The sequence below is a fragment of the Barbus barbus genome (genome assembly GCF_936440315.1).
Source record: "Barbus barbus genome assembly, chromosome: 46".
Lineage (NCBI taxonomy): Eukaryota > Metazoa > Chordata > Actinopteri > Cypriniformes > Cyprinidae > Barbus > Barbus barbus.
The window spans coordinates 16,614,197-16,637,979 of record NC_136724.1 but is presented as its reverse complement, the minus strand read 5'-3'; the positions used below and the strand labels follow the sequence as shown (position 1 = coordinate 16,637,979).

At 37.8% G+C, this 23,783-nt stretch overlaps 2 protein-coding genes across 2 annotated transcripts; one reads left to right on the top strand and one right to left on the bottom strand.

Moving 5' to 3' along the window:
* Window positions 1-7,107: 7,107 nt before the first annotated feature.
* On the top strand, window positions 7,108-13,611 carry LOC306864616 (adhesion G-protein coupled receptor G2-like). The gene is made up of 14 exons (XM_079408732.1): window positions 7,108-7,844; window positions 8,283-8,502; window positions 8,590-8,746; window positions 8,842-9,003; window positions 9,334-9,456; window positions 9,547-9,592; window positions 9,698-9,804; window positions 10,737-10,861; window positions 11,029-11,300; window positions 11,383-11,482; window positions 11,794-12,077; window positions 12,215-12,316; window positions 12,419-12,547; window positions 12,616-13,611. Exons 1-14 carry the CDS (start codon window positions 7,178-7,180, stop codon window positions 12,717-12,719), a joined length of 2,598 nt encoding a protein of 865 aa, XP_079264858.1. The 5' UTR covers window positions 7,108-7,177; the 3' UTR covers window positions 12,720-13,611.
* A 138-nt stretch (window positions 13,612-13,749) lies between these two features.
* Window positions 13,750-22,832, bottom strand: LOC306864754 (gamma-aminobutyric acid receptor subunit rho-3; the record flags this gene model as incomplete). Its single annotated transcript, XM_079408968.1, has 9 exons — window positions 13,750-14,049; window positions 14,546-14,739; window positions 15,671-15,823; window positions 15,940-16,077; window positions 16,700-16,782; window positions 16,861-17,084; window positions 17,427-17,494; window positions 20,271-20,383; window positions 22,693-22,832. 9 exons carry the CDS (start codon window positions 22,830-22,832, stop codon window positions 13,750-13,752), a joined length of 1,413 nt encoding a protein of 470 aa, XP_079265094.1.
* Between the last annotated feature and the right edge of the window lie 951 nt (window positions 22,833-23,783).

The following is a 23,783-nucleotide window of genomic DNA, read 5'->3' as shown; positions in this document are numbered from 1 at the left end:
AGGCAATCAAACAAACAGTGTGTCAAATTATACAGCAAGTCTGCCACTCAATTCAACACATGATATAGTACCACCGGTCAACATAGGAAGTACACCACCACACTATATAACAACCTCAATAGTCAGTACAACACATAAAACATCTACTGTAACACCTCAACTGAGCAATACAGCAGTTACAACGCACTACACAACAACCTCATCTGTCAGTACAACAGGTCCATCAAACAATATACCAGTATCACCGGTCAGTACAACAACTTGGACACACAATATAACAACCCCAGCAGTCAGCACAACAGGTACAACACACAATATAACAACCTCACCTTTTAGTACAACAGGTACATCAAACAATATACCAGTGTCACCAGTCAGTACAACAACTTGGACACACAATATAACAACCCCAGCAGTCAGCACAACAGGTACAACACACAATATAACAACCTCACCTGTTAGTACAACAGGTACATCAAACAATATACCAGTGTCACCGGTCAGTACAACAACTACGACACACAATATAACAACCCCAGCAGTCAGCACAACGGGTACAACACACAATATAACAACCTTACCTGTCAGTACAACAGGTACATCAAACAATATACCAGTGTCACCAGTCAGTACAACAACTTTGACACACAATATAACAACCCCAGCAGTCAGCACAACGGGTACAACACACAATATAATAACCTCACCTGTCAGTACAACAGGTACATCAAACAATATACCAGTATCACCGGTCAGGAGAACAACTGCAACACACAATATAACAACCCCACCAGTCAGCGCACAAGGTACAACACACAATATAATAACCTCATCTGTCAGTACAACAAATATGACACACAATAAAACAACCTCACCAGTCGGCGCAATAGGTACAACACACAATATAACAACCTCACCTGTCAGTACAACAGGTACATCAAACAATATACCAGCATCATTGGTCAGTACAACAAATATGACACACAATATAACAACCTCACCAGTCAGTGCAACGGGAACACCATACAATACAACAACCTCACCAGTCAGTACAACAGGTACATCAAACAATATACCAGCATCATCGGTCAGTACAACAAATATGACACACAATAAAACAACCTCACCAGTCGGCGCAATAGGTACAACACACAATATAACAACCTCACCTGTCAGTACAACAGGTACATCAAACAATATATCAGTGTCACCGGTCAGTACAACAAATAAGACACCCAATATAACAACCTCACCAGTCAGTGCAACAGCTACACCATACAGTATAACAACCTCACCTGTCAGTACAACAAATACAACACATGATATAATAACCCCAGCAGTCAGCACAACAGGTACCTCAAACAATATACCAACATCACCAGTCAGTACAACAAATATGACACACAATATAACAACCTCACCAGTCAGTGCAACGGGAACACCATACAATACAACAACCTCACCTGTCAGTACAACAGGTACATCAAACAATATACCAGCATCATTGGTCAGTACAACAAATATGACACACAATATACCAACCCCACCAGTCAGCACACCAGGTACAACACACGATATAACAACCTCACCTGTCAGTACAACAGGTACATCAAACAATATACCAGCATCATTGGTCAGTACAACAACTTTGACACACAATATACCAACCCCACCAGTCAGCACACCAGGTACAACACACGATATAACAACCTCACCTCTCAGTACAATAGGTACATCAAACAATATACCAGCATCATTGGTCACTAAAACACATACAACACTCGATGTAACAGCCCAGCCGGTCAGTACAGCAGATACAACAGAAAAAATAACAACCTCAGTGGTCAGTACAACACATACAACACTCAATGTAACACCTCAACCAGTCGATACAACAGACAAACATACAACACTCAATGTAACAACTCAACCAGTCGATATAGCAGATACAACAGACAAAATAACAACCTCAGTGATCAGGACAACACATACAACACTCAATGTAACAACTCAACCAGTCAATACAACAGACAAAATAAGCTCAATGGTCAGTACAAAACATACAACACTTGATGTAACAACTCAACCAGTCAATACAGCAAGTTTACCACACAATATAACAACCTCACCTGTCAGCACAACAGCTACATCAAACAATATAGCAAACTCACCAGACAAAACAACAGGTACTGGATCGACACTCAATATAACAACTTCTCCCACACATACAACAGGTACAACACACAATTTAGCAACCCCACCAATCAGTACAACAGGTACATCAAACAATACAACAACCTCACCAGTCAGCACAACAGATACAACACACAATATAACAACCTCACCAGTGAGCTCAACAGGTACACCATACAATATAACAACCTCACCAGTCAGCACAACAGATACAACACACAATACAACAACCTCACCAGTCAGCACAAAAGATACAATACACGATATTACAACCTCACGAGTCAGCACAACAAATACAATACACGATATTACAACCTCACCAGTCAGCACAACAGGTACCTCAAACAATATACCAACATCACCAGTCAGTACAACAAATATGACACACAATATAACAACCTCACCAGTCAGTGCAACGGGAACACCATACAATACAACAACCTCACCAGTCAGTACAACAGGTACATCAAACAATATACCAGCATCATCGGTCAGTACAACAAATATGACACACAATAAAACAACCTCACCAGTCGGCGCAATAGGTACAACACACAATATAACAACCTCACCTGTCAGTACAACAGGTACATCAAACAATATATCAGTGTCACCGGTCAGTACAACAAATAAGACACCCAATATAACAACCTCACCAGTCAGTGCAACAGCTACACCATACAGTATAACAACCTCACCTGTCAGTACAACAAATACAACACATGATATAATAACCCCAGCAGTCGGCGCAACAAGTAAAACATACAATGTAACAACCCCACCAGTCAGTTCAACAAATGCGGCACATGATATAATAACAACAACAGTCACCCCAACAGTAAGTACAACAAGTACACCATACAATATAACAACCCCACAAGTCAAAACAACACTCAATACAACAACCTCACCAGTCGGCGCAATAGGTACAACACACAATATAATAACCTCATCTGTCAGTACAACAGGTACATCAAACAATATACCAGCATCATCGGTCAGTACAACAAATATAACAACCTCACCTGTCAGTACAACAGGTACATCAAACAATATACCAGCATCATTGGTCAGTACAACAAATATGACACACAATATAACAACCCCACCAGTCAGCACACCAGGTACAACACACGATATAACAACCTCACCTCTCAGTACAATAGGTACATCAAACAATATACCAGCATCATTGGTCAGTACAATAGATACAACACACAATATAATGACATCAGTGGTCACTACAACACATACAACACTCGATGTAACAGCCCAGCCGGTCAGTACAGCAGATACAACAGAAAAAATAACAACCTCAGTGGTCAGTACAACACATACAACACTCAATGTAACACCTCAACCAGTCGATACAACAGACAAAATAACAACCTCAATGGTCGGTACAAAACATACAACACTTGATGTAACAACTCAACCAGTTGATACAGCAGCTACAACAGACAAAATAACAACCTCAGTGATCAGGACAACACATACAACACTCAATGTAACAACTCAACCAGTCGATACAACAGACAAAATAACCTCAATGGTCAGTACAAAACATACAACACTTGATGTAACAACTCAACCAGTCAATACAGCAAGTTTACCACACAATATAACAACCTCACCTGTCAGCACAACAGCTACATCAAACAATATAGCAAACTCACCAGACAAAACAACAGGTACTGGATCGACACTCGATATAACAACTTCTCCCACCCATACAACAGGTACACCACGCAATTTAGCAACCCCACCAATCAGTACAACAGGTACATCAAACAATACAACAACCTCACCAGTCAGCACAACAGATACAACACACAATACAACAACCTCACCAGTCAGCACAACAGATACAACACACAATACAACAACCTCACCAGTCAGAACAACAGACACAACACACAATACAACAACCTCACCAGTCAGCACAACAGATACAACACACAATACAACAACCTCACCAGTCAGCACAAAAGATACAATACATGATATTACAACCTCACCAGTCAGCACAACAGGTACCTCAAACAATATACCAACATCACCAGTCAGTACAACAAATATAACACACAATACAACAACCTCACCAGTCAGTACAACAGGTACATCAAACAATATACCAGCATCATCGGTCAGTACAACAAATATGACACACAATAAAACAACCTCACCAGTCGGCGCAATAGGTACAACACACAATATAACAACCTCACCTGTCAGTACAACAGGTACATCAAACAATATATCAGTGTCACCGGTCAGTACAACAACTGCGACACACAATATAACAACCCCACCAGTCGGCGCAATAGGTACAACACACAATATAATAACCTCATCTGTCAGTACAACAGGTACATCAAATAATATATCAGCATCACCGGTCAGTACAACAAATAAGACACCCAATATAACAACCTCACCAATCAGTGTAACAGCTACACCATACAGTATAACAACCTCACCTGTCAGTACAACAAATACAACACATGATATAATAACCCCAGCAGTCGGCGCAACAAGTAAAACATACAATGTAACAACCCCACCAGTCAGTTCAACAAATGCGGCACATGATATAATAACAACAACAGTCACCCCAACAGTAAGTGCAACAAGTACACCATACAATATAACAACCCCAAAAGTCAAAACAACACTCAATACAACAACCTCACCAGTCGGCGCAATAGGTACAACACACAATATAATAACCTCATCTGTCAGTACAACAGGTACATCAAACAATATACCAGCATCATCGGTCAGTACAACAACTGCAACACACAATATAACAACCCCACCAGTCAGCACACCAGGTACAACACACGATATAACAACCTCACCTCTCAGTACAATAGGTACATCAAACAATATACCAGCATCATCGGTCAGTACAACAAATATAACAACCTCACCTGTCAGTACAACAGATACATCAAACAATATACCAGCATCATTGGTCAGTACAACAAATATGACACACAATATAACAACCCCACCAGTCAGCACACCAGGTACAACACACGATATAACAACCTCACCTCTCAGTACAATAGGTACATCAAACAATATACCAGCATCATTGGTCAGTACAATAGATAAAACACACAATATAATGACATCAGTGGTCACTACAACACATACAACACTCGATGTAACAGCCCAGCCGGTCAGTACAGCAGATACAACAGAAAAAATAACAACCTCAGTGGTCAGTACAACACATACAACACTCAATGTAACACCTCAACCAGTCGATACAACAGACAAAATAACAACCTCAATGGTCAGTACAAAACATACAACACTCAATGTAACACCTCAACCAGTCGATACAACAGACAAAATAACAACCTCAATGGTCGGTACAAAACATACAACACTTGATGTAACAACTCAACCAGTTGATACAGCAGATACAACAGACAAAATAACAACCTCAGTGATCAGGACAACACATACAACACTCAATGTAACAACTCAACCAGTCGATACAACAGACAAAATAACCTCAATGGTCAGTACAAAACATACAACACTTGATGTAACAACTCAACCAGTCAATACAGCAAGTTTACCACACAATATAACAACCTCACCTGTCAGCACAACAGCTACATCAAACAATATAGCAAACTCACCAGACAAAACAACAGGTACTGGATCGACACTCGATATAACAACTTCTCCCACACATACAACAGGTACAACACACAATTTAGCAACCCCACCAATCAGTACAACAGGTACATCAAACAATACAACAACCTCACCAGTCAGCACAACAGATACAACACACAATACAACAACCTCACCAGTCAGCACAACAGATACAACACACAATACAACAACCTCACCAGTCAGCACAAAAGATACAATACATGATATTACAACCTCACCAGTCAGCACAAAAGATGCAATACACGATATTACAACCTCACCAGTCAGCACAACAAATACAATACACGATATTACAACCTCACCAGTCAGCACAACAGGTACCTCAAACAATATACCAACATCACCAGTCAGTACAACAAATATGACACACAATATAACAACCTCACCAGTGAGCTCAACAGGTACACCATACAATATAACAACCTCACCAGTCAGCACAACAGATACAACACACAATACAACAACCTCACCAGTCAGCACAAAAGATACAATACACGATATTACAACCTCACCAGTCAGCACAACAAATACAATACACGATATTACAACCTCACCAGTCAGCACAACAGGTACCTCAAACAATATACCAACATCACCAGTCAGTACAACAAATATGACACACAATATAACAACCTCACCAGTCAGTGCAACGGGAACACCATACAATACAACAACCTCACCAGTCAGTACAACAGAAACGACACTCAATTTAACAACCTCACTGATCCATACAACAGATACAACACACAGTATAACAACCTCAACAGTCAAAACAACAGAAACGACTATCAATATAACAACCTCACCAGTCAACACAACAACTACACCACACAATATACCACCATTACTGATCAGCGCAACAAATACAACATCTAAAATAACAACTGCACCAGTTAGCACAACAGGCACACCCAATATACCAACCCCACCGGTCAATACAACAGTTACAGTACAAAATGTAACATATTCACCAGTCATTACAACAGTCACACCACTCAACCTAACTGTCACAAGACTCAGTTCAACAACCCCTATAGTCAGTACAACAGCCACATCAATTGACACAACTGCTGCAACAGTCACAACGGTTGATAAAACTACAACAACTCTCAACACATTAATCACGCCACTTAATACAACAGGTAAGCCACTCATTACAACAGCCATACCACCTTCTGAGGTGGTAACTGCAACACCACCCAATACAACAGCACAGATAAGTGAAACTCTTACTACAACAGGTAGACCATTAAATGCAACAGTCACACCTCACTTTACCACTGCCATGCCACTCATCTCAACTGCACTACATCATACAACAGTCACGCCATTCAATACAACAGTGACAGATCTAAACTCCACTTTGTTTAACACAACAGATGCGCCACTGAATGAAACCATTTTCAATAGGACTGATGTCAATCGTAGCATCAACACAACAGAGACCTCCAATAACACTCTGGAATTTAGTACAACTGTAAGCCCTACAGTTAATACAACACAGTTTGGCATCACAAATACAACACAGATGCATACAACAACCTTTCCAACAACAGAAAATATTACCAGTGGGCCAACCAACTCCACTTTAGAGCCTGTCTCAACAGTTAGTCTCCTTAACACAACACAGTCAAATGGCACAGTAGAAAATGCCTTTACTGAAAATATAATCACTAACACAACTACAACAATCAATCCAGTTAACATTCCAAACAACATACCAACAAATACTACCGTTATTAGCATTGTCGCAAATAGCAGTACAGCTCCCACGACCGCTCCATCAGTGATACATCCAAGCTCTCCTCAGAACAGCTCCACTTCCACAACAGAAGCTCCAATTATTGCTCCAACTCCAATGACTAGCAAAAGCAACACAACAACAGTCACTACGAGGACTGCCGTTCCAGCTGTGCCAACAGCACCAGCCACTACCATGGCAACTACCACAGGTTTGACTATTTCTTGACTCAACGTTCCAAATATAAATACTTTTCTAGGTAAATGCATCCACAACAGTAAAAAGTACTAGAACTTAATTCACACTAAAAATGGATAGTTCACTCAAAAATAATCATTTATGTGACCTTAAGTTGTGTTCAACCCTTTTTTTCTTCAGTGGAACACTGAAAATTATACTTTGAACAAATGTCTCAATGTTTTTCTTTGCTCAAATCATGAAAATCTATGGGATCCAATCAACATTACATTATATTTATACATTTATATTTCTGAGAGCGGCTTTAGCAACCTTTAGTTTGCAGATGTCACTTGTTCATTTGTATCCAATGCAGTGAAGTGTAGTGCAGTATATAAAAAATGTTTTGGTGCCAGTGTGTATTTATGCCATATTTACTACAACAGCTCATTTATTTTTGTTCATTTTTCAGAAGCAACAACTAAAAGCCCAGATGCAGTAGCTAGTGATCTTCTGAACCAAACACAGAATTTGGCATCTTTAAACTCAACTGAGGTCAATGAGCTGGTCAACCAGTTAGAAAATCTTGTCTCCGCACCCAATATTAGTCTGGATCTAGGCCGAACAGTGCTGTCCATCATCAACAACTTTCTAAACAGCTCTACGGATTTTCTGACTGCCTCCTCAAACCGGTGAGACACATGTGCAACGCAAGTATTCAATGTCTGAAACTGTCAAACTTGAAATAATGCATTCAAATCTTTTATTGTGCTTTGCAGATTAATCAAAGCTGTGGATGATCTGGGTATGAAACTTGTGATTCGAGACCAGACTGAAAACATCGTATTTGATTCACTTGCTTTGACTGTGACCAAAGTTGATGGGACCAACTTTGGGAAAACATCATTCACAATTGCAGATCCCTTAAACCCACAGGTAATAACAACTGAAGTCCAAAGCAATTCATTAACATTTTGGATGTTTTTGGAAGACACACTCAAAATTTGGTGTTTATATTCCTGGTTATACAGGTCACAAAAGGACTTCAAAGACAAGTCAGGGCAGTGGAAAGTTCCTCGCCCCTGGCCAAAATAACACTACCTGCATCTCTGACAGAGAACCTCTCTCCAGAAGAAAAGAAAATAGCTTCTAGAGTCCAGTTCACCTTCTTTCAGAAAAGCACATTTTTTCAGGTAAAACTGGGTTGATTGGAGTTTCATACAGAACATTGTATCATATAGAACACATTGGCACAGAACATTGCTTGTACATAACATTTTCAGAAAAGCAATTACCCTCCGATAACATAAAAAAAGTTTACAGAAAAAAGAAAATTCTGTCATTAATTATTCACTTTCATGTCATGCTGTCTTTTCCAATTACCATGTATTTAAGCCTCAAATAGAATGCAAAAGCACCATAACAGACATCCCACCCTGACCAGATAACATTTTCAGAAATAAAGCTTGCAGATTTGAATCTGCTCATCAGTTGATTCTTTGATTTTGCATCTACATCTACAGGATAAAACTCTGAGTCCAGAGAAGCTGAACAGCTACATTCTAGGCTCTAGTGTGGCTAACCTGTCAATCAAAAACCTGAGGGAGAATGTTACATTTACTCTGAGGAATAAACAGCCTGTTGCGGTGTGTGTGCTTACATATTTGCTGTACATCATATCTCAATGCCAGCTGAAACCTGTCTGATCTATCTCTTCCTTCACTCCTTTCCCACAGGGGAACTATGTAGCTTCCTGTGTTTTCTGGGACTTTGACCAAAACGGTGAGATTACACACTTCCAGGAATTCCAGAGAAACTGTGAAATATGTGATCTGTCTGATTTCTTAATTAATGTCTTTTAATTCCTATGAGTTTTGGATTGTCTAGGAGGTTTAGGAGGCTGGAATGGCACCGGCTGCTCGGTCAAAAACAGCAGCACCGAGAACGAAACCGTCTGCAGCTGCAATCACCTGACAAGCTTTGCCATACTGCTGGTATGTATGTCAGCATGGGGTTTTTTTTTTTCACAGAAATGCCCACTTCTTTCATCTAATTAACATTTCACATCATGTCTAATTAACATTTACAAGTCAGAAAGACTCTTGATATATAAATGCTAAAATATAAACAGAAATACACAGAGCCCAGAGAGTGATGACTGCCTCAACAATGGATTTTTATTTGGCCTGCCTGTATTTAAAAACATTACATTTACATACATATTCTTTTTATCTTTACTCACTCTTTAAACATTTTTATAACTGCCAGAAATACACATACATATACTGTATATGTTATATTTTAAAAGTTTTGAGGTCAATAAGAAAAGTAGTCTTATGTTCACCCAGGGTGCCTTTATTTGATCAAAACTAAAGTAAATAAAACCAGTGATATTGTGGAATATTATTACTATTTAAATAACTTTTTTATTTTAATATATTTTAATATAGTTTATTCATGTGATGGCAGAGCTGAATTTTCAGCATCATTACTCCAGTCTTCAGTGTCACACGATTCTTCAGAAATCATTCCAATATGCTGATTTGGTGCTCAAGACACATTTATTATTATCAATGTAGAAAACATTTTTTTTTTCAGGATTGTTTGAATAGAAAGGTTAAAAAAGAACAGCTTATTTTAAATAGAAATCTTTTGCATTACTACAGTAAATGTTGATTTATTCTTGGTGGGAAAAAAATTATAATTTATTTCAGAAAAATATCTTACTAACCCTAAAATATCAATTTATATGAATAAATAAACGGTAATGATTTATACAAAAAATGTACTTGACTCAATTGTGTACCACGTTCTTTAAACTGGCCATCCTTATTTTTGAGCCCTGAATTAGGTTTTCATTACACATTTCTGGGATTGTTCTATAATGTTTTCATTAATCATTTTGCAACTTGTTTTGTCTTCAAAGGACATTAGCCGACAAGGCATGGCTGACTCTTTTCATGCCAAAATCCTTACCTTCATCACTTATATCGGATGTGGGTTGTCCGCCATCTTCCTGTCGGTTACTCTGATCACCTACATCGTGTTTGAGTGAGTAACATCCTCCCTCTCAGTGTTTATAAGCCCTAAAATTAGATAAATCACGACGAACCCCTCAAAATAAGCCCTTATAAAATGTTACAAAATTTTTCTCAACTGTAAAATGAATTTAATTCGCAAAGAACATTTATTTACCCATTTCTTCTGTTTTGTTTCAGCAAACTCCGCCGTGACATCCCTTCAAAGATCTTGATCCATTTGTGTTTCGGCCTGCTCTTGCTGAACTTAGTGTTCTTGTTGGACTCGTGGCTGGCGCTGTACAAAGATGCTCTAGGCCTGTGCATTTCCACAGCCTTCTTCCTGCACTACTTCCTGTTGGTCTCCTTCACCTGGATGGGACTGGAGGCTCTACATATGTACCTGGCCATCGTCAAAGTCTTCAACAACTTCATGTCCCGATACATGCTAAAATTTTCCCTGGCAGGCTGGGGTGAGTTCAGCTGCTAAATTAGCTGTGTGGTTTGTGGCTGTAGATGATTGCTGATTTAATTTCGTAATGTGTTTTATTGCAGGAATCCCTTTGGTTGTCGTCATTATTGTGATTTCGGTAAACAAAGATAACTATGGCCTCGTAAGCTATGGGAAGTTTTCTAATGGAACTACAGATGAATTGTAAGTATTCACCTCATCATTTAAAGGTGTCATGAACTGCCTTTTTTGATCATCTTCTGCGGGGGCGGTATTTAGCGCACTATTACATCATAGTCAAGTGGCACATTCCATAGCCTGTCGTTTTGGCAGACTGCATTCAATATAAGCTGTTTTTAGACTGAGAAATTAGAAAGTTTTGGGTACTGAAAATTACAGAATGTTTTTATAGCACAGTGACCTCATATATGTCACATGATCAAGGGAATTTTGGTTTCTCATGACTCCTTTAAAGGTCATTATGTCATCGCTCCTAATGTTTCTATGTCTTCTAGTTGTTGGCTGAAAAATGACATAGCGTTCTATGTGGCTGTAGTGGCGTACTTCTGCATCATATTTGTGTTGAACCTGGCCATGTTTGTGGTGGTGATGATCCATCTGAGACGAATCAAGCGCCGAAACCCTCACAATAATCAGTACCGCAGCGGCTTGCATGACCTTCGTAGCATCGCGGGACTTACTTTTCTGCTCGGGCTTACATGGAGCTTCGCCTTCTTCGCCTGGGGACCGGTCAATTTGACCTTTATGTACATATTTGCCATCTTAAATTCCCTACAGGGTGAGAAACAATGTTATATATTATCTTTTCTGCAAAAAGTAAAAAAAAAAAAAAAAAAAAAAACTTTAAATGTAAGAATTCAACTACCTTGATAGCTTGATTTAAAAAAAAAGGTATTTTTTCTCGTTCTCCCTCAGGATTTTTTATTTTTATTTTCCACTGCGCTCTGAAGGAAAATGTCCGTAAACAGTGGAGAATGTACCTCTGTTGTGGCAGTTTACGATTGGCTGAAAATTCAGGTACCGCCACATTATTAACCAAACTGAAAAATAGCTGCATTTTACCTTTAATAGATATGTTATAGGCTTCTCCTCTCAATCTCTCAAATGTTTTATCCACAGAGTGGAGTCGGACAGCCACACAGAGCAACCACACTAAAAAGACTTCAATCATGACAGCAGGTTCAGGAACCCACAGTGTACCGCGAAGCTCAGTGAGCAGCGATTACTCGGTGCCGTCCCAAGGCATTGGTCAGTTCTGGAGAAAAAAAAATGATACAAGTCAAGAATGTTCTTAACTCTGTACTTTCACATTACAGGCGCACCGGTGGATGACAGTGTGATCATGTCAGGGGAAACAAATGACGACGTGATCATCAATGAGATGAACAGTCAAATCCGTTCACGACTCAGATCTGAATAGTTTTTAGAAGAGGATTATAAACGCAGACAGGAAAATAGGTGAAGAAACAGACCATTAAATATTCTGCTTCTATCAGGCCTGAACAAAATGCATTACCAAGATGAGAATCTAATGACTCGGCTCAAAATGTCTTTTCTCATCAGTTTGTCTGAATGAATGTTACATGCAGTAAAGCTTTCAGCATTTAGCTTTATAGCCAGACATTTTGTGATTTGTTATTAAACCTGGATGTTCACAGCTGAGTAATGAATAGCAAGAGCATGCACGTTTGGCAGTCAATGCATAAAAATATCTCTATGTACTGAGGAGTGGGATATATTGTGCTTTTGGGGTTTTAAACTCCTATATATTTTCAGCAAACAGTATTAAACTGATCTTCTGCAATAAATAAAGCTCAGATAATGTAAGTACATCAAATGCTACTTAATAAATCTTTTATAACTGATGAAGGATGACATTTAAATGAAGGAAAAAATTCTGTCTTAAAAACCATATTTATCTGTCAGACGTGTTGTAGAAAGACTGAGATATGTTCTGTTTTGCATATAGTTGTTTATTTGTTTTTCTCCACATTTTATAGTCTCTCTCAGTTTTGTAGTTCTCACATAAGAAGGAAATATAGAATTAATATGCTAATGTATCTAAAAATGTGTTACATGTAATCAAATTAGCTTTCTGTGTACTGTGTAAAACAACATTTGTCTGAAATTATTTTTGAGTAGTATAAGGTTTCTGTTTAGCCAAAAAAAGTTATATGATTTTTCATTTATATTTATCATATTTTTCTTAACAATTATGTAGTTTTATGTATTTATGATAATTTCACATTTGTACATTTTAGGCAGAGTTAGGAATCTGAGATTCTAACATAATAAATAATTTATTATACCTTTTGTCTGTGATACAGTTTCTGTGTGTGTGAGAGTTTGGATTCTATAACTGTGGCATGCGATCACATTCAAGCAATCAAGTTTATGAGAGTCTTATAAACTCAGAGCAGGCCAGTTTTCTGCATGACATTCTCTCTCACTTAGGAGTAGATGCTCCAGTAGATGATATTGAAGAGAAAGTATGCCAAAGGAAAGACTACTCTGGAATAGGAGTCAATCTTGTAGCTGTTGTTCATGATGTGGTTGACGCTTTGGCGGATAGAACGCCGCCGACGGAGGCGCGTGCCCTGGACGGCAGGGAGGTCCGGCATTGTGGAGTTCCTGGAGGATATGCATGGGTCTGTGTTTAGATCAGACAATGGAAATGTGCTGAGCTCTATGTCCTGGTCATGGAAACAACCATCGAACGCCATGGCTTGAGATGCATCATATCCTGAGAGCTGTAGGAGACAAAAACAATTCACTTTATCTTGATGTTATGTGGTAAGATTATTTAAAGTACCATATACTGGACATTAAAGAAACAATGCACAAAAAAATTAAGTTCTCTTGCTCTAAAATAAAATATAATGCCTAAATAATAAACACTGGAATTTTGTTCCATTTACAGACAGCTATCATATAGGTTTAAGAATTATATAGCACATGAATAATATGGATTTTTGTTGTTGTTGTTTGTCTATTTAGAACTTAACAGTGTGGACAAAAATGGATCTGATTTGAAAAGCATTTTTATGCTGTCTTAAGTCTATTTTAAAGCATTTATTGATCCATTACAATATTTTATCAACAGGGGGCGGCATTTCGATATTTTGCTGCTTTTTCTTGGAATGTGGAATTCTTGGAACGCATTATTACAGTGTAAAAATACTGACATTTTTTTCAAGTTTAGAGTGAAAGAATTAAGAATCCTAGGATGTTTAAGAGAACTTTGACCTTCAATTTTTCGAGTTTCTTCATTTCCTCCTTAGTAGTGAAGTAGTTGACGGCTGCGTACTCGATGACTGACAGAAACACAAACAGGAAGCTGGTCCACAAATAGATGTCCACCGCTTTCACATATGATACCTGAGGCATGGACGCTGACACTCCCGTAATTATGGTGGACATAGTCAACACTGTAGTGATGCCTGGATTGAACACACATGCAGAGAGACACACATCTGATTGTACTATACTCTAATGCAGTCACATTTATCATTATTCAGCTAACTGAAATCCAGTTCAGAGGTCGAACTCTAGTCATTTCAATAAGAATCCACAGAAATGGGAATTTTTTTGATAGGGCAAAAGATTTCCCATTTGCAATGGGTTCTTTTAGCCATGTTAACCAACAGAAAGCTGCTTGAAAGTGACAATACTGAGTGAGTTATGCTTTTAAATATCATTACACAATTGGCATTAGACAACAGGCATTTTTAGCCCAAGAGACTTTGCTAATGTGACAGCACTTTTAGACTGATTTACAAAGTTACAAAATGCAGTGCGGTCTAGATCAACATCTTTATTGATTCTTTCCAACCAATCAGATGTCAGGACTAGGCTAGGGTTACATCACCAGTGAGTGTAAAAGAAAAAAAAAATTGTGAAACTTTTGTGACAGGACAATCACAGCCAATCAGATCACATTTTGCAGGATTTTGGACCAATGAGATTTCATAATGGGCGGAGCTACCCAGTGTGAAGCTGCATAAATAGGCTATATTCACACACCAGCAAATTATGCATGCCAGTACTATTTTTGTGTGAAAAATACAGTTGCTCTCACACATAGTTTGGTTATAAATGAGGGTGACAAATGCATTTTCTTTTGATGTTGATCCAGAACCATGTTTTACTTGGCTAAATCACAGTTGTACAGGCTTGTTACAGTCTTATCGTCTTGGGAAAAACATTACGATTTTAAGCAACTAAGAGACAACTAAGCAACCTAAAGTTTCACCACACTGGGCTGCAGTCCAACAACATAAAAATAAAGCTTTCGAAAGGGGGTTTTCACAGATACAATAGAAGAACCATTTTTGAGCAGTTTCTGCATGTGTAAGGATAGGCGTTACACACCAAGCGAGACACGGGCCGGTACTGCCCGCCTGTCTATCCAAAAAGACACCCAGGACAGCACAACCATCAGCATTGTAGGAAAATATGTTTGCAGCAAGAAGAAGAATATGTGTCTTCTGAGGATGAAGTTGATGTAGAGCCTGTTGTACCAACCTTACAGAAACACATGTAAAGTCAGGAATTAATGACCTACTAGTACCAAACAGGACAAAGAGATCAAATTTGTCACAGTATGAATACACAGAAGGAGAGAGAAAAGCATGTTGTACCCGTGCTGCTGTACAGTGCCAGACCATGTGAGGGGTGAAACTCTTCAATGAAGAACTGAGAGAGAGCAATCTCATCTGTCCTCAAAGAGTCATTGCCATTTTTCCAGTATAACATGAGGTCGTTCTCAGCATATGCATCTGAATGGGATACAGGAGCAAAGCCAAAAGATAAAGAAAACAGGCAAAAGAAAGCACATCCTGTTCAAGTCATGTTTATATACATGGATAATTTGAAGTGTGCTGTTATGGCACCATTTTATTAATGTTGATAATATCCTGTTTCATTCAGTTTTATGTCATTATGTGAAGAAATTGGTTGCAAATAGCAGCTCACAATGACTTTACTGCTATTATGTGCATCATCTTGTAAATTTGTAAAGTTTTACAAATCATCCTTTTTGGAGTGGAACTACTTTTTTTTACAGGCTACAGAATTTATTTAAAAAAACACTTTTCACTGAAAAGTTCAGGAAGCACTTGTCTCATGCTGACATACTGTGTATAGCATGCTGCTATACTTTCGCAACAGTGCATAATCGAACATTTAATTACTTCATATATTTCCATTGTAAGCACCTTTCCATTACCATTACTTTACTGTCTAAATGGTGTCAAAAAGCTGCAAGTTCCTTTGATAAAATGACCCACAATTGCCACATTTTCCCAACCTGTAAAATATCAGCTAAAAAAGAAACAATGTATAGGTGGGACTCAATAAAAATTACACAAGAACTGAAGATGTTTCTAGGTGGAAACGCACAGCTCTCCAATTCCAGAGAACAGTTTTGAGTGTCCAATGGGAATCTACTGAAGTCCATTGAGCACAGAGAAGTAACTGTAATCCTGCAATAAAGAGAATATTTCATTATTAAAACATATACATATGAAGGAAATGAATCATCAGAGGTTGCAGGCATCTACCTGACGCTGTAAAGGATGTTGCCGTCTGGGTAAACCCTCAGCATTATGTTCTCCATGGTGGTGTCATGGATGAAGGAACGCTTAGAATGGACGAAAAAGACATCAGGCTTCCAGATCTTCTTTACTAGCCGGCCATCGAATGTGCGGCTTAGATTGTTACTGGAGGGAAAAGCCAAGCGTTCATCCTTCCAATAATGCCTCAGGTACAGGGTCATTGTGAAGTCCTGCAAGAGACCTTCAGATTTTACTGACCTTATAGATAAACATGACAATTTATTAAGGGCAACAGTGAAGGGCAGTTACTGGCATTTTGGTGCAAAAAAATGCTTTTGACATATACCAGGAATACCTTTTATATTGCCGAAATTTACTTTGTAGGAAGCCAAAGGCCTGCTTTTTGTTTTATTTTGTGCTGAGGACTGGTTTGTATTCAGATTATTGAAATAACCTCATAATGTCTTAATTCCAAGTATTCAATATATACTAAGAATCATTAATGGAACTGTTGAAGAACCAGAACTAGAACCATCGTGTTATTTATATAAGAAGAAAATGTGGACTTTTACCATGTTTACTTCAGAGATGCTGTCTATACTCTCCACCTGCACATCAATGCCCACAGGGATGGCAGATCCTACAGAACAGAAGACACAATACGTATGCATGCAGGACAACAGCAAAGCCTTTGATATCAATTTAGAGAAACCGCCTCTGTTGCTCCTACAGAGAGAGCAAATTGAGCTCAAAATGTTACTCTAATCCTGTTTGTCCCATCATTAATTAACAGTGGTGTACTGAATGGACAGCATCCAAAGCCTGGTTCTACTTCTCAATCTTCTTCAATCATGTAAAAGAAAGCCTAATTACTAACTAGATAAAAAAGTTCGTCAAGACAAACTTTAGGTTGGCTTGAGAAAGCCTAGCCTTAAAGTTTAAAAGTTTAAAAGCAGTTGTAAAAGCTTGAAGTTTGAAAATGTAGATGGATGGATTACATAGATATTGTTGCTAGCATGTTTTTAGCATGATTAGCATGTTGCTAGCATGATTTGCAAGCTTCTAGCATATTGTTAGTATGTTGCTAGCATGATTTGCAAGCTTCTAGCATATTGTTAGTATGTTGCTAGCATGATTTGCAAGCTTCTAGCATATTGTTAGTATGTTTCTAGCATGATTAGATAGATAGATAGATAGATAGATAGATAGATAGATAGATAGATAGATAGATAGATAGATAGATAGATAGATAGATAGATAGATAGATAGATAGATAGGATTCACTAGCATGTCACTAGCATGTTTCTAGCATGATTAGCAAGTTACTAGCATGTCACTAGCATGTTTCTAGCATGATTAGCAAGTGACTAGCAGGTTGCTAGCATGATTAGCATGTTGCTAGCATGATTTGCAAGCTTCTAGCATATTGTTAGTATGTTTCTAGCATGATTAGCATGTCGCTAGGATAGATAGATTAATTAGAAATATTAGATAGATGAGTTTGAATGAGTTTGAATGGATTAGAAATAGTACATAGAAGGGAAGTCTGATTGAGTCTAATGGGCTTCAGTTTGAATTTTGACAGTTGGAGTTTGAATAGTCTTGGCTCATCTGAACATTCCATGAATGTAACTCTATGGGATTTTTATGATTTTTAATATTAATTTTTATGAAAACTATAAGTCGGATCAGTTAGAAAAGATATAGCACACTAAGTGAGACCAGTCTGAAGAGCTGGGCTGAGTTTGGTGGTTCTAGCTTGAAAGCTCTAGGAGGAGATGCGTTCAGAAATTTGGCTAAGAAGAATAATAATAAGCTTAAGTAGAAGATCAGTAGGTTGGCTTTCTCAAGCCAACCTAATAAACTACTGCCTTATCTAAATCTTATCCATTCCTTCATCCTCCTGCTTCTTCTCTTACAGTTAAAGCACTGGCAGGTTAGAGCCCTGCTGGTTGAAAGGAAGTGATACAATGATTTATGCTTACATCTATGCCACCACTCACAGTGAACCATGTATGGTGTAATTTGCCATTGATTTGTCATTTATGTGCATGATGTATGCATTCATAAATATAGTTTAGAGTTCAGTCTGTTGTTAAATACCATTTAAGTTGGATGAAGCCTGACTGAGGATTTAACATCGGAGGCCCTTTTGAAAAAGAGGTTTGCTTAATTGTATTAAACTTCAAATCTTAGATTTAAAAAAAAAAATGTAAAAATCGAAGATTGTAGTTGCAGATAATATGAAGGGCCACTCAAATGTACTTAAAGAGAGCGACTAAAGTTTCTCAACACACTTAAGTGCACTTAAAAAGTTACAAAGCAAAATATTAATAAATTCCATATCAGTATTTAATTAAAACCTCAAACAATAACTTTATAATAGCAGAACAACAATCCAAGGTGAACTACATTTGATACAATATACTGTTTAATATTTTGTTTTGAAAGTCGATGCATTTGTGCAAGAAAAATAGCCGTATTTAAAACTCTATTAACCGTAATCTCTAACTTCCACTAACTCTCATACGCTCGTTCACGAGAGACCGTTGTTCCAGAGGCTGACGTAGGATATAGGCAGAGTGTAGGCTCCAGTGAGAATATGCTAGTCTCACGAGAACCAAGTTTTGTTTACAGCAAAGAAAAACCAGTCTCTTCTTGGCCTATATCGAGGTCCTCCGAAATTTTTCTTAATAAATCTTCATTTTGTACTTTTAATTCATGACTGGTGTTTTTCTCTCTCCTCTGCGCTTCCGCATTCGTCACTTCTCACAGGAGCTTATGCTACACGAACATCATTCGCCCAGAACGTTTTTTATTTTTCTCACGCAAACGCATCGCTTCACTTCAGAAGGACTTTATTAACCCATTGGATCCGTGTTGAGCACTTTTTATGATGGATGGATGCACTTTTTGGGGCTTCAAAATATCAACCCCCATTCACTGCCTTTATAAATCTTGGAAGGCTAAGAACTCTGATTGTATTTGTCCAAAAAAAGAAAGTCAAATACACCTAGAATGGCTTGAAGGTGAGTAAATCATGGGGTATTCAAATATGTGTGAAAATGGTCTATGAGTGGCATCTTACACCTTTTCATCTGTTTTATCAGGTCTGGGATGTAATCCAGATTATTGTCCACCAAAGCACATCTGTGTCCTCAGCTCCCATTGTCTAATTTGTGTTTGGCACAATCTGGGTCATGTTTGAATTTAGAACCACACTCGCCCTGTCAAAGTCACCTCTGGCTGCGTTTCCCCCGAGCAGAGAAATGGCAACATCGCCTCGCTCTGCCCCACAGTGAAATGGTACAGTCCATTTCTAATCAGGTTTATTAAAAAAAAAGAACACTCTAATTGTGATTTTCAGGATTGAGATGAAAATTGATAATTGGAGCAAATAAACAGTGAGCCCTGACCTCCGAATCCAGGCCTCATGGCAAAGTCGTGGTCTTCGATTCTTAGCAGCTGCTCAGTTTTGATCAGGAGGGACTTAGTGCTGTCCTTTCTCTTTAATTTGTAGTCAATCCGTCTGAAAATAAGAAAAAAAGGGTCAGGAGAAAAACACAGGCCGTTATTGCACTTCTGTGATTTTTCAACAGGAGGGAATAGCGGGAATGTTGTCTGGAACCGGACCCTTGCATTACAGAGAACTAAAATGTGTTTTAAGAATTTTTCGACCTGTTTCTATGTCAGAATGTTACCCTAAAAATCTGCCTCAGTGCTCCAGCATCTGTAATATGAAAAGAATTACTCAGCCATTAGAGAAATGATTTATAAAAACAGCTTGTCGTACAACAGCGGTTGTGTGTGCCAGATTGTGAAAATGAGCTATGGTTTGGAGAGGTTCCAGAAGCCTCCTGAGCAAGCCATTCTCCGAGTCCTGAGAGATAAGATAAATATGCCAAAAACACGGCAGTAACTAGTGAAGGTCAGTCGCAGACATACAATGTTTCACCTAATGTAACTTTTCCATCTGCGTGCTTTAATTGAAACCCCAAATATACTGTCAATCGTGCTGTGCTCATTACATGGCAAAGTTAATTGCACACAGAAGTGCAATTACAAAATTAAACCTCAAACTGAATACAGAACCACACAACCACTAATGACTGTGTGATGGACTCATTACGCAATCATGCTAACAAAAACACAACAGAGAACTAATGACACAAAGCATGCTGCTGTACACTGCTATGGTTATCTGAAAAATGAAAGTAAAAATTACTAAATTAAATTGAAAAAAACTAAATATATATAAATATAGTTAAACAGATGCATTTTTTAAAAAACAGAGTTCGCCATGACAAAGCTTTTATGAATATTCAATGCAATGATAGATTATGCATTAACAAAAATTACCTGGAAAACCTGGCTGACACTGTAAAAAGGCTTTTTAGGAAACCGCAGGCATGACTTTAATGCCAAACAGCAGTTTGGCTGCTCTCCATCCTCCACTATGAAAGCAAAAATCAGATGATGGTACCAGGATGGTTTTAATTACAGAATGAAAGAATATTCTCACTCCTGGGGTTGTGTGTGACTCATTACTCTGTAGTAATACACAACCACCAACAATGGAATTAAGCCACACTTCATTCCTCATGTAGACAGATATTAAAAAAGATAATTCAATAATTCACATTTGCATTACTTGAAACAAAATAAACTATAATACCATATAAAGTGTAATAAACTTTATAAATAATATACAAAAATAAAATAACAATGTAAGCATATTTTATTTGTTAGTTGCCAAATCAATAGTTCTCATAATCATTTAGATTAATTACTACTAATATGACTAAATCTAAATGAACTATAAATTAATAAATACAAATTAAGTAAAACTATGGACATATAAAAATTACCAAAACTGTAACTAAAATTAAAGTTAAAACTAAAAAGAAAAAAAGAAAAGATCTAAATTTTAACAATGTTACTAAAATAATACAGATTCTCACAATCATAGGCAATTGTAATATCCAATATACCACACCTGGGTGGTTAATCAGAAATTACCCAATGAAACACTATTTTCCAGTCAAGCCTCATGTTAAGCAACAGAAACCCTTCAAAACTGGGTCTGGTGTCCTCCATTCTAATTAAACCCCTTATTTACTCTTTCCTAATTACTGCCCATCTGTTCACACACTGAATCATGCTGGCAAATGACAGACTAGCAACATATTTATGCAAAACTGATCAAATATTTAAACCCTATTACATGCTATTACATGTCTGAAAGTCCAAACAAATAATTTTAGGCATATTACAACTAACAATTTGCGGACGATGAAACAGTAAAATTTAATTTATCAAACAACCTAACAATGTAGGCTACACTACCGTTCAAAAGTTTGGGTTTGGTAAGTTTTTAATATATATATATATATATATATATATATATATATATAATTATTATTATTTTTTAAATAAGTTCATACTCAGCATGAACTTATTCTGTATTTAAAAAAATACAGTATATTGTGAAATAGTATTACAATTAATTTTTTAATTTACAAAAATAATCATTTAAAATGTAATTTATTTCTGTGAAGGCAAAGCTGAATTTACAGCAGTCATTACATTGCTGCTCAATAAACACTTCTTATTATTATCAATGTTGAAATCAGTTGTGCTGCCTAATATTTTTGTGGAAACCATAATAAATTTTTTGTCAGAAGTCTTTAATGAATAGAAAGTTCATAAGAACAACATTTATTAGAAATAGAAATTTCTTTGCTGTCACTTTTTCCAATCATTTTATTAATTACTTAAAAAAAAATCTTACTGACCCCAAAGTTTTGAACAGTAATTCAAAAGTAATGCATTACTCACCCTCTGAATCTGTTTTTGCCATGCTCAGCCAAGTAAACATCCTTGTTTTTCTTCCGGTTAGGGTAGGGGTTGTTGAGCAAGGTGACGGGCCAGAGACAAGCAAGGCACAGCAGCCTGAGAGTCAGCAGGACCAGCTTCATGACCAGAAATGATGATGGAAGACCTGTTTCTCTTCGTCTGTAGCTGGAGTCCAGAAATCTTCCACAGAGCCAAAACGGGATGGTTCCTGGGTCCTGGCCATCCCAAGCAAGGCTCAGCTGAGAGGGCACTGGGAAACGTTACAGCATTTTCTGATGTCCGCACGTTTCCCAGTACAATTGTAAATCTGAAATATAGTTTGTTTGATCGTATTACAGCAGGTATTCAGCGTCCATCACCGCATGCTTCAGCTGATTGTGTGTGTCAGCGTGTGTCAGCGCTGTTGTCGTTGGTGCTTTGTCACCCAAACATAAATCAATATGAATTTATTCTTACAGTAATAAAAGAATGACATAAATTCCTCTCAAATCCTCTTATCTGTTGCTGGTGGATCTTCCCTTAACCTACACAGTGGGATGGGACTATCTCTAATCGGGATTTCCACATGCCAGGAGTTATAGTTTTATGCTATTACTGTTGAAGATAAACTTGTCATACCTGTCCACTCATGTTTACACACTTCATTCGCTGATGCTGAGTTGAAAAACATACAAAGCGAACAAATAAGAGACAATAAGATGAACCTAAACATCAGAGTGACATGTTGCATTGATGTATGGACATGCAATCCTGTCCTTGTCCTCTTGTTCACCTTCTTTCAAGAAAATATCATTGGTATCACAGATGTAGTCCAGATGGATCATCAGATCTGAGAGTAAATATTACAGCAAACGAACATGTGAAGGTAGTAATGCTGGTTAAAACCATTGCATCTGTGTTTTGTAGAACGCCGCTCTGCCATCACCTGATGATCTGCTCCAGTTTAATGCTTCCATCATTAGTTATTATTATAAAAAGCTCAGGGACTAACCAATCAAATCACATTAACGCAATCAATTACATTACAGAAGCGTAGAAAGAAGGGGGAGGGGAGAGAGAGCAAGATCATAAGA

Bases quoted from the DNA above. Each gene is read 5' to 3' on its own strand.
- LOC306864616 (XM_079408732.1), top strand. From the start codon at position 7,178: ATGCCACTCATCTCAACTGCACTACATCATACAACAGTCACGCCATTC. The intron at 9,004-9,333 runs GTAAAACTGGGT...CTACATCTACAG, and splicing joins AGAAAAGCACATTTTTTCAG to GATAAAACTCTGAGTCCAGA. The intron at 12,548-12,615 runs GTCAGTTCTGGA...TTCACATTACAG, and splicing joins GGTGCCGTCCCAAGGCATTG to GCGCACCGGTGGATGACAGT.